Consider the following 11,244-nt stretch of genomic DNA (forward strand, 5'->3'; position numbering starts at 1 on the left):
TTTTGGATTGGCTTGGTATCAGCAGTAGTTGTAGGTCAGTATGTTCTGAGTGCATTGCTGCTGCTCAGTATTCTAGGCTGACTCCTGCACTGTTTGCTATCTGTCACACACAGCTGTCATATAGCTGCCTGGGTTTTCACACATAATCCTTGTGAGGATTGTGCATTGTGGCATTGAACTGACTGGCTGTGTCACTCTAACCAATGCATGGACTGCTGAGTGATGACTGGCATGCCCTGACTGTGGTATGCTTAATTGCAGTGCCTCAGCGCACATAACATAGTGGTCGTCGGCCTTGCTTGGTTCTTCACAAGGGCCTATTGTTTTGTTTGACATGGTTCCTGCTTCCTGGGCAGGCAATGATGACCCCCAACATGCAGGGTATAATTATGGCCATTGGCAAATCCAGCAGCGTGTATGAAATGAATGGGCCTGAGGCAGCCTTTTTTAAGGTACACACCATCTCTCCTCCTCTTCATTCCACTCTAACTCACTCAACCTCCAGTTTCTTTGTCTTCTTCTGTGTACTTTCTTGCTGTGCAGTAAGAAAGATTAAAACATTTTACAGCAATTAGTAGGAACTATTACTATACAATTAGTAGAAACTTAACAGAGTAACTCAAACCCTACATGTCAAACCAGGCTGTGTGTGAGGGGAATGCTATCTGTATTCACAGGCTTGTGCTGCACAGGTACTCAGCTCTAAACTTCCCTCCCAAATCTCTTTAAGAAACCAAGCAGAACGGTAAACTGAGGAAACATGACAGGACTATATGCCACTTCTCAATAGGTACACTGTTCTCAATAGGGACAATGTTTAATGAAACTAAAGAGACAGATCTATTTCTAATAAGGAAACAGTTAAAATGCAAACATTGATTGAGAACAATTTCTATAAATGTACTCAATCTCAATTATAATTCAGAGAGAGAAAAGCTTAAAAGAGTACTTAATATATTTGATATTCATGTACCAGTCCTGTTGAGACACATCTACCCCCTGTAGAAGTTCTGTTGTGTGTTTGCATTTAACTCTGAATACTCATTGAACCTGTGACTTTTCCCACAAAATTTTATTTTTTGATGATGACCTGGCCAAAGTAACAACACGTCTATACAGTTTTGTTTTCACAATGATTCAGTGTAAGATTATGATATTGCAATATGAAATCTACATTTGCTCTTAATTTAATATATAGTTGGCAGAAGTAAAAATGTATGCAAAACATTTTACTTCTTAAAAATTATGACCTTTTAGTATTGTGTAATGTAAGAAGGACTTTAACTGTTTTGCCAGTCAAATTAACTTTAATGAGTGCATATCAAAACATTACACTGTGCTGAGTCACATAAAAAGTTTCAGGATTGTTTTTCACTTTAAGCCCTGCGTTAGACCGTTTGCAGTCCTATTTAAATCCAATCTCTTGAAATACAATGTTTGTTTTTGTTTTTTAAAGGAGTTAAAAGTTAATTTTAAAGGAGTTAATCAGCGTCAGCAAGCCAAAAAAACATGGAGCATGCTTCTACCAAGATTGGCCGGCTAATGTTACACATTGCAGAGGGATGCAGAAAAAAACACGTTACACACTGACGGTGTGACCACAGTGTGTAAAGAAGCTAAAAAATGAGACAAATATGTCAACTATAATGTTGTAAATTATTTTTTGGTAAAATGGATGTCATAAAATTACTACTGACTATCATTCAGGAACCGTTATTAAATTCACGACATCAGTATTGAATTTTTTAAAATCATACCCAGACATGGGTATTTACCGCCTTAGAGTTTTTAACCATTACTCATTAACTGTTTGAACTCTCTCTCTCTCGCGCTCTCTCTCTCTCTTTTTCTCTCTCTCTCTCTCTCTCTCTCTCTCTCTCTCTCTCTCTCTCTCTCTCTCTCTCTCTCTCTGGTCAGGCGATCAAGCTGGAATATGCTCGTCTTCTGAGATTTGCCCAAGAGGACACACCCCCTGAGAATGACTACCGACTACAGCACATCATCGTCTACTTCATCCAAAACCAGGCGCCCAAGAAGATTCTGGAGAGGACTCTGCTCACACAGTTTGCTGACCGGAACCTGGCCTTCGATGAGAGGTAGGTTAGACTGTACACTCTCCAGTCTTTTGAAAGTTTTTTGTACCAGAAAATTACTTTGCACGTCTAACTTGCAAAACAAACCCATTTAATAGCAAGCAATGTTTCGTACAAAACCACCATCAGGCAAAATCTAACAAATTATTAGCAAATATAAACCAGCTGAATTCAGCTAACAAAAAAACACACTGATGACAGGCTTACTGGCCTATTGGTAAGGATATCACTGGTAGCCATCCACAGACACAGTTTATAATAAGAATTCACTGCCAGTTTTATGTAAACATTAAAACTTGATTCATAAAATCATGCCAAAAATGTTTTTTATAGCTTAGCTTATGCACTAAAAAGGTATATGTAAAGGCTCTAGGCTGCCCTACACGTTATTGTTGGCCCTGTTTACTCTGCAACTTCATTTTATAGAATATTAGGGGGTTTCTGCTCCGTCTCACTCTCAGTTAAGGGGTCCTTGGCTTCAAAAACCACAAAAGACCCCGTTAGATCATTTAAATAAACATTTCTCGCAACGCCCAGCAGAAGGCAGCAGAGACCTTGCCTCTGACATAAACGCTCACTGTCAGTCTCGTCTGGACAACACTTTCCTGCTGCAAAGCCTTGCTGATGGCATTCCCTCTTTCTTTTGTTCAAACACAAATCTTAGGAGACACATGTCCAATAATGACTTTTTTTTAAATATTATTACTGCTGACTGCAAATATTAAGATTCCCTCCCTATGAACATTGTGATGTTAATGCCATTAGGGCATGCAACGCCCCTTACTGTCTCTTAAAACTTTTTTAACTACGCTTGTTGGCCTCAATCCATATTCATGAGTGAAAAAATTGATTTCTCCCTTCTCCGCTATTTTGAGCAAGATAATTAGATCTATGTGTGCATGTGGCCTCAATAGGAGCCTCCGGAGGAGCGTTTCACTTCTCCTTTCAGCACTGAAGAGTGATTCATTATGCCATGTTAGGGCCTAGGGGCAGGGTAGACTGTTTAATCTACAGTAGTACCTTACAATGACTCATCACTAACGCCGCTTCCTCTTTCTCTCCCCACCGCAGATGTAAGAGCATTATGAATGTGGCACGTGCCAAACTGGACCTTATTAAGCCTGATGAGGTCAACATGGACGAATATGAGGTTAGCACTGCTGTCTTCTGGGTTTCATTTATCTAAAGTAGTAGATTTTAGTCGTTTTATACTGTCTTTAATACAGTATTATGCATGGTCTTTGCTGGGACATAGTTTGTCATTCAAAATGACAGTATTTACCAGCAACATTTTTTGATTTAAATTATTGTATACTTGCCTACAGTAATTTGTGTTTGTCTCAATCAGATGTGGCATCAGACGTACCGGAATTTCCGTGAGACAACCATCTTTATGATGTCTGGGTTGGAGCTCTTTCAGAAGTCAAAGTACGGTGACAACTTTCTCTAGCGCTCCTCCTAATATTCAATATTGGAAACATTTAACTCAGTCTCCAACTATTTTGTTAGAGCTTTACCTCACACAAGTTTAGAGTCACACATGGCATTTGTTTTCAGTAAATTTCCAATCTGTAGCAGCCAGTCAATGTTGAAATGTCACCTGCAGAGGGCAGCAACTTAACAGTCTGTGCAAAGCCCTAGCTTTCTAGTTGCAGTGCAGTGAGTTCATCAAGTTTATTTCTCCTGTGAAATGGTTTTCACAAGTTCTCAGTACAACTGTGACACTGTTTAATCTGAATGTAACATCTGTTTGTCTCTTTTTCCCAGTTACATGGAAGCTCTGATGTATCTGATCTACTCGTACCAGTACAACAAGGAGCTTTTGTCAAAAGGGTTGTACAGAGGGCACGACGAGGAGATTCTTGGTTACTACCGTCGAGAGTGTTTACTGGTGAGGCAATGCACACAGCCACTGGTTTATTTCAAGCAACTTGTCAATTCTCCCTTAAGAATGGTCGATATATTGGATTTATTACTATATGTCCAGGGGTTTCTGCAGGGTCTTAAAAAGTCTAAAATGTCCAAATCAAAATTCTGGGCCTTAAAAAGTCTTAAATTCGCAAATGTATTGTGTTCTGTGGTCTTAAATCATTTTAAACAAGTCTTAATTTTCCTACGTCCATGCAACCATTATCACTAAGGCTTACTGAAATGTGTATTATTTATTCGGTGGTATTGTAGTTCTGCCTTTTGCTAGTCCTAATATAATTTGCTGTTACAGATCATTATTACTGTCTTTTTTATATAAATGTTTTATAATTTTATTTACTTTAAGTACTTTTGTTACTTTTCTGTTGTGAAATAAGTCTTAAGTTGAATTCATAAAAGTCCTGAAAAGTCTTAAATGTGACTTGTTGAAACCTGCAAAAAGCCTGATGCCCCATTCCTTCATTTAAACAAAGTGATCAGGGGGTTACCTCTCTGCAGGTTCTGTTTTGGACCGGACACCTTTGTGTCCAGCAGTTCCTTCCCTGTGATCCCCGTCTCTTCTTTGTCACTCCCTTTTCCTCTGTATCAAACTTCCTCTGCTAAAGTGACTCAGCAAAACTTGTGCAGGCCAGACATTTCCCCTTCAATGCTGAGCCGTGGGACTGTAATCAAATTGCTTTTGCTGAGATATTGCTTTGGCTTGCTTGCAGCCCACAAAAGATTCTACTGAGGGATTTTTCATCTGATGCTGCCAGATGAAAATCTTTTCAGCGACGTGAGCCCCTTTTCATTTCACCCTCACCAAGCTCCAGGCCGTGCTCTGGAATTATTGGTTAGAGCTGCGGGTATTTTGGTCCGATCAGCTCTCGTACTGGTCTTTAGCAGCCCCTCTCGCCGCTGCACTCAGTAACCTTATACCATCATTGTGCTCCTAATGTAATCATTGGAGTGGGAATAGGAAGCAGGAGGGCCAGCGAGTGTAAACACATTAGCATGAGACACAAGCATGTCCTCAGCTAACCTCAAACCCCAGCTCTGCACGACCTGATCGGTCATCTCAGATCTCTGGCCAGAACCTCTGGCTCCGTCCGCTCTGCTGTTTACCTTCAGCTCTTGTTTTAATTGAAAACACTGCTAACACAGTTAATGTACTTGGATGTTTTGCAAATCCAGCACTCAAAACTGGCTTGCAAAAAAAAAAAAAAAAAAACTGGCTTGTGTCCGCCAAAGGGAGGTCAGGGAGTTTGTCTGTGACAGGTTTTGGCCAAGAACAGGAAGAAAAGCTTGTATCATCATGCTTGCAAGGTCCTCCGACCCACTACAGTTCCACTGGCTGTAGGATATGTTCTGTGATATTAATGATGTCTGGGGGATTAATGTCCATACTTAAGCTGTCTGGTACTTATCTATTTAAATAAATGGAAAATGTCACTAGAAAGCAAAAAGCAAGTATACAACAATGATAAAATCAGCAAAGTGTGTTCTTTGACGAGTTATTTCATTTCCTTGGCCAGACTATTCTGCTGCCTCAAAGCCATTCCAGAAACTTTGTAACGTTGCAACGATTGAGCCTAGAGCAGAGACTTCAAACTGTGAGGCAGAACTGTAGTTTCAAGTTGGAGCATGATTATCCCCTAAATCAAAATGAGACATAGACTAATAGTACAGGGTTCCCACGGTCATTGAAAATTTGGAAAAGTCATGACATTTCAATATCTTACATTTCAGGCCTGGAAAAGTCATAGAATTAGTAAAATCCTTGAATGTTTTGGGAAAAGTTATGGAATTTTGTTGTGTTTTAATAAACCTTCCACATAACGGCAAATGTATTTTCTGTAGCTGTTAACATAACATTTAGTTTACAATTGCGTATGTTTATGTTTATTCATGTCTTGGATCGGCCGATATATCGGTCGGGCTCTATTCTGTATGAAGTATTGTGCTGCAGAGACATTCCATCTTACAATCGGAATCTACAGACTAAAGAAAAAAGTCTTTGTTTGGTACAGATCCTCGCATGAATCACACTACACTCATTACTTTTTGTTTAAAAATATGATTAAGTAACTTGTGTAATCTTATGTATAAAAGAGTTGTGTATGTGCGTGCCTGTGTCTCCGTAGAAATTGAATGAGCAAGCGGCTGCCATGTTTGAGTCGGGAGAAGAAGCGGAGGTGAGCACAGGCCTGGGCATCATGAACGAGCTGGTGGTGCCCTGCATCCCTCTGCTGCTGATCCACGACACAGAGAGGGACCTGCTGGCAGTGGAGGACATGAGGAACCGCTGGTGCTCCTACCTGGGCCAGGAGATGGAGTGTGAGTCCCCGAGAGGGAAGGAACACACACCGCCTGTTAGATATTTCTGGAGGGTTCAAGTCTTAGGTTACTAGTACAATCCCCGCACCCCTGCCAAAGATCATCATAATCAGGCCACTGCTCAGTTCACACGCTAGGAAGGCTTTGAGGGTTGTGCAGCGCTCCCTCTTGTTAGGTCTTTCTTTCTTTCTTATTTTGAACAAAATTATGACCGTAAAATCAAATACAAAAACACAATAAGTGCGTTGCATTACATCAAAATGAAAACAATATCTATAAAGTGTTAAAAGCAATATGTTCAATTTGTCCAAAAAGGAGCGGGACTAAGCCAAAACTTATTTCTCCCCAGCCCCTCATTCAATTTTTCCTAGGTAATCTGAGAATGTATCCAGAAAAACACATCCGTTTTAAAAAATGAGATTATTCAGTGCTTTTCCCAGCGATAATTGCTTTGGCAGTGCGAGGCCTAGCCTCAAAAGTCCAACGTATAGGAGATCACAAGACAGGTTGGTAACTCTTTATTTTAAGTTCCCCAATTTAGCCTTCATCAGCAGTATACAAACATTCAATCAGTGGTTTAAACACCCTATAAAGTCATAAGCAGATACAAGGATACATTTCAACTATTTATTAAAGTATAGTATTTGTCAATAATTATAACTTCCTTTTTGAAGACATATTTTACAGCCTCCACTTATTAACGGCCACGGCGGAGTTATAGTTATCCGTTACTAAACACTTACATCTGCTTAGAACTACATTACAGGGTCATATACAATTCAGTGATTAATCGATTGATTAATCAACATTTACTGGTCACTACAGATGGGAAAAAAACTAAACATAAATGTAATGTGCAACACTAAACTCAAATGAGTTCTCAGATGTGATGATTTATTTTCATATACGAGTATAATGTGAATATTTGTGGATTTTGATGTTGGTCCTCAAAACGAGCAATTGGCATATGTAACCTTAAGCTCTTTGAACTGATAACATGTTGTTCATCTATCAATATCGTCTGACATTTATTAGACAAAACAAAATGAGGGAATTAAATCCAGGAGACAATCTGCAGCTTAATTCCTGACAGTAACCATTAGTTGCAGCTCTATTATAAACCATTTAGTAAATGTTGTTATTCTGCTTATAAATGCTAATTAGCAGTAGTAAAGTAAGGGTAAAATCTTGCCTGCTTTCAGTATATCACCACGTCGGGCTTCTTCAGAAATGGCACAAATAGATTTAAAGCCATTCACCCTGTGAGGTCTGAGGACTTTTTTTACATTTCTTTTTAAATTCTCCTTTTAAGGGTATTTGCAAACAACTTATTCCTGTGTGTTTCATATCAAAATGTTCAGAACAAACTTGGCTCTCTGTAAAGTGTTCCAGAGCATTGTGATGAGAAAATATGGCCATAAATCTCAAAAGTTGGGTCATTTTTTGAAATTTCTCAAATCTCTTGAGAAAACAAAACCACACTCAATTGTTTTTGGTGCCACAGAAGCATTGGGTTCACAAAAGTAGCTTTAAATGTGCCCTGCCACACACAACGTTTTTGAAATATGTCAGGTCCATATGTGTTTGGATTATGTGGTGAATGTGAGAATGAACTGCTACCTCCTCTGTCAGCTCTAGCCACTGAAAAGAAATAGGAGGAGAAATCAGGCCTATTACAACAGCAACAGTCTGTCGTCATGTTGCCTGAGCTCATTACTATTCATGAGCTTGTCCAGTTGATCTGGGTAAAGGATGTTGATAGCCAGGCTGTCATTGGCTAGTTGTTAGCCAATCAGAGTCAAGCAGCTTAGCTCGTTGAATATTAATAAGAACTGCCACAAAGGGAGCTAAGTCTTCCTGCAGGGTTTTATACCACACTAGAATGGCTTGAAACAAGGTAACCAAGTTACAGAGTCCATGGTAGAACTTCAGACATCAACACAAAGTCATAAAATACATATGGCAGGGCGGAGCCAAACCCACGGCCACTGCGTTCAGGAGTACACCTCTATACGTGTGCGCCTGCTTTACCAATTCAGCCAACATGGCCGCACAACAGTATCTTTAATATATTAATAAAATAGTAAACAAATGTCTAAAATGTAATTTTGCGAGATTGCTTTTTTGGTAGGTCGCCGGTGCGTCTTTTGTCCTCAGAGGGTTAAAATAGCGCTGAAACAAAAGGTCGAGGAATCGATTATTTGATTGTCAGAAAAACAAGTCTCTTTTTTTAGGCAAAAAGGGCAACATTTGAGTTTCCGTTTTTGTTCTGTTTTATATCATTGTAAACCCAAGTTGCCCTCCATACCATAAATCATTGCCGAAACATTGTCTGTCATATTGCACTCAGAAATGTCCAGAGAATGCTCCTGAAAATAATGTCAAATGGAAATGGGATTGAAGAGGATTCCGCTGTTATCAGTGTGTTCCAGTACGAGTCCTCAGAGAGAGCCTGCTCTCTCAGTTCCTGGCCCTTGTTCAGGAAAAACTGAGTCTTATCGCCCAGACCCTGATTCCTTAGTTCTACAATCGGTTTCTGTTATGGAACATCCTTTTAAACTACTCGTGATATCACGTGGACAACATTTACCCAGTGAGTTCTGTGTTAAGGCGTCTGCGATGGAGAGACTAGAGATGGTCCGAGACCATTTTTGCTTCCCGATACCAATTCTGATACCTGAACATGGTTATCGGCAGGTACCGAGTACTGATTCACTACCAGTGTGTCATATATTACATTATGGCTTAACAACTGTATACTACTCTCCTTATTAGGAAGTGATATGATTTCCGTCTTGGTTGTACGGTCTGGCTCAGGTTAAACTCTTTGTGAAACATGAAGAAACACAAACAGTCGTAAAACTTTCTTTTACGATCCAGTTTGACAGTCAGTCGTAACGGAAAAAGACCATAAACAAACTACTTTAAAGTAGATTTTCTTCTGTGCTAAATAACATGGTTACAGATTAGTGCATTAACTTGAGTACTTTCAGATACCACTATCTGAGGCTCTTTTGTTTTTTTTAGTTTTTTTTGCCACATTGTGATGCAAAGCCCATACAGTCAAACCATTTATTATCCTTCTTTCTTTCCCTCTTGCGGCAGCCAACCTCCAGGAAAAGCTGACCGACTTCCTCCCTAAGTTGCTGGACTGCTCGACGGAGATCAAAAGCTTCCACGACCCTCCCAAGGTGCCCGCCTACTCCACTCTGGAGCTGAGTGAACGATTCAGCCGCATCATGGCCGCCCTGGGCAGGGTGCCCACAGAGGCCAGATGAGCTCGGGACGGGGACGAGACGCCTCTCCCTTATCACAGGCCTGAATCCTGGGCAGAAATCCATGGACCTCTCTTAACCCACGCCTTCCTTATAAATCCAGGGGTCTCTCGCTTCTAGCTTTTATTCCTCTGTTACTCTTTTGCTGCTATAGGTTTTGCCATTATAAATATTATATCATTTTTATTTTAAGCAAAACACAACAGAGGATGGAGGATGGACTGATGGGAGGGAATAAAGAAATAAGAGGAGATGTTGGTGGAAAAAAAACAGTGGCAATCATGCCGGCCAAGCACATGTTGCATCAGCTTTGCAAAAAAACAACCAGACAGACACGTTTGAGGGTTTTTCCATAGTTTATTATTGATGTTGTTGCTGTTTGATTCAAGCTTCCCCAACCACAGTCATAGCCCTATCTAAAGCACGCTCCTGTGCGTGAAAAGGATCACCCTGCCGCTCCGCCTCCAGTTTGGTACAGTATTACCACGTTTTGTTTTATTTTTCTAAGAAAGTTAGGAAGAGAGCATCCGGTTTATCAGCGGCCCAGAGTGTCTCGATCGGGCCCCATGTCTTTGAGGATCGCGGCGGCGGAGTGAGATGTTTTAAGTGCTGTGGTAGACAGCCATGGACTTCCTGTGGCTTGTTAATACATTGAGAGAATAAAATTTTATTTATGGCCCTTTTAGGCCAAATAAACAAATGTTTTGCCTGATGTTGATTTGTCCTTTGTTTGCACAGCAATCACTTAACTGATGTGATAATAATGAACATTACACACCAATGTTAGAAGTGAAAGATGATTTTTCATGTGAGATATTAAGGTGACGGACAGAGCTACATGCAGGTAAGTAAAGGGTTCAGTAAACATCTGTTCACAACAGTTTCAAACCTGCTATGTTAATGCAGCTGGTTTTGTGCAGCTTATTAGAATCCAATTTTAATACCATTTCAAAAGCATACAGCATGTGGCCAAAACAATAAAAAAAATACACTATTTTAGCTGCTTTGAAATTAATTTTTATAATGATGAACTTTTGGACTAGCCTGGCTCCACCCTCCAAGTACAGTTGTGTGCAAAATAATAGCAGTCCAACATCACTAACCTCATAAATCTTATTTTTTGGAAGAAGTTATATTTCTACATGGCAAATAATTTACTAATAAGTAAATTAGCAGCATTGGGTTCAGTTAGTGAGGTGATTGATTCTGTGAAGAAACATGGTGTCAGTTATGGCCCATATTTAAGGAAGGAAGGAAGCAAATGTGCATGCTGGTTATAGTGCTTTTCGCATTGAAATACTCAGCAAAGTGGGTCGTTCCAGACATTGCTCTGAGGAGCAGCGGACTTTGATTAAAAAGTTGATTGGGGAAGGGAAAACATAAAGAAGTGTAGAAAATGATAGGCTGCTCAGCAAAAATGATTTCATATGCCTTGAAATAGCACCCAAAGCCTGAACAACGTGGGGAAAACGGTAAGAAAAGCCAAAATGGCAAAAGGTCATTTTCGTTCTTTTTGGGTCTAGGGGCTGCCGACAGTTTGTCCGACGACCCCCATCCACTGAATTCAAGCCACAGGACACTGAAGACAGTAAAGCATGGTCGTGCAAAAATCATGTTATGGGGATGTTTCA

At 40.1% G+C, this 11,244-nt stretch overlaps 1 protein-coding gene across 10 annotated transcripts in view; it reads left to right on the forward strand.

Annotated features, from left to right (window-relative positions):
* The window catches only part of usp25 (ubiquitin specific peptidase 25), a 37,653-nt gene extending 27,328 nt beyond the window's left edge, over positions 1-10,325 (forward strand). For 6 of the 10 annotated variants that reach the window (XM_032534596.1, XM_032534602.1, XM_032534598.1 and 3 more), the window contains exons 20-26: positions 357-452; positions 1,918-2,096; positions 3,165-3,243; positions 3,442-3,521; positions 3,861-3,984; positions 6,146-6,338; positions 9,444-10,325. In XM_032534596.1, coding sequence (XP_032390487.1) covers positions 357-452; positions 1,918-2,096; positions 3,165-3,243; positions 3,442-3,521; positions 3,861-3,984; positions 6,146-6,338; positions 9,444-9,616 — 924 coding nt within the window. In that variant the 3' untranslated portion in view covers positions 9,617-10,325. The remainder of the gene's footprint in view (positions 1-356; positions 453-1,917; positions 2,097-3,164; positions 3,244-3,441; positions 3,522-3,860; positions 3,985-6,145; positions 6,339-9,443) is intronic. The other 4 variants (XM_032534600.1, XM_032534601.1, XM_032534605.1 and 1 more) reach the window with 1 other exon arrangement.
* Positions 10,326-11,244: the final 919 nt, after the last annotated feature.

This window comes from Etheostoma spectabile, chromosome 13 (genome assembly GCF_008692095.1).
Source record: "Etheostoma spectabile isolate EspeVRDwgs_2016 chromosome 13, UIUC_Espe_1.0, whole genome shotgun sequence".
Taxonomy (NCBI): domain Eukaryota; kingdom Metazoa; phylum Chordata; class Actinopteri; order Perciformes; family Percidae; genus Etheostoma; species Etheostoma spectabile.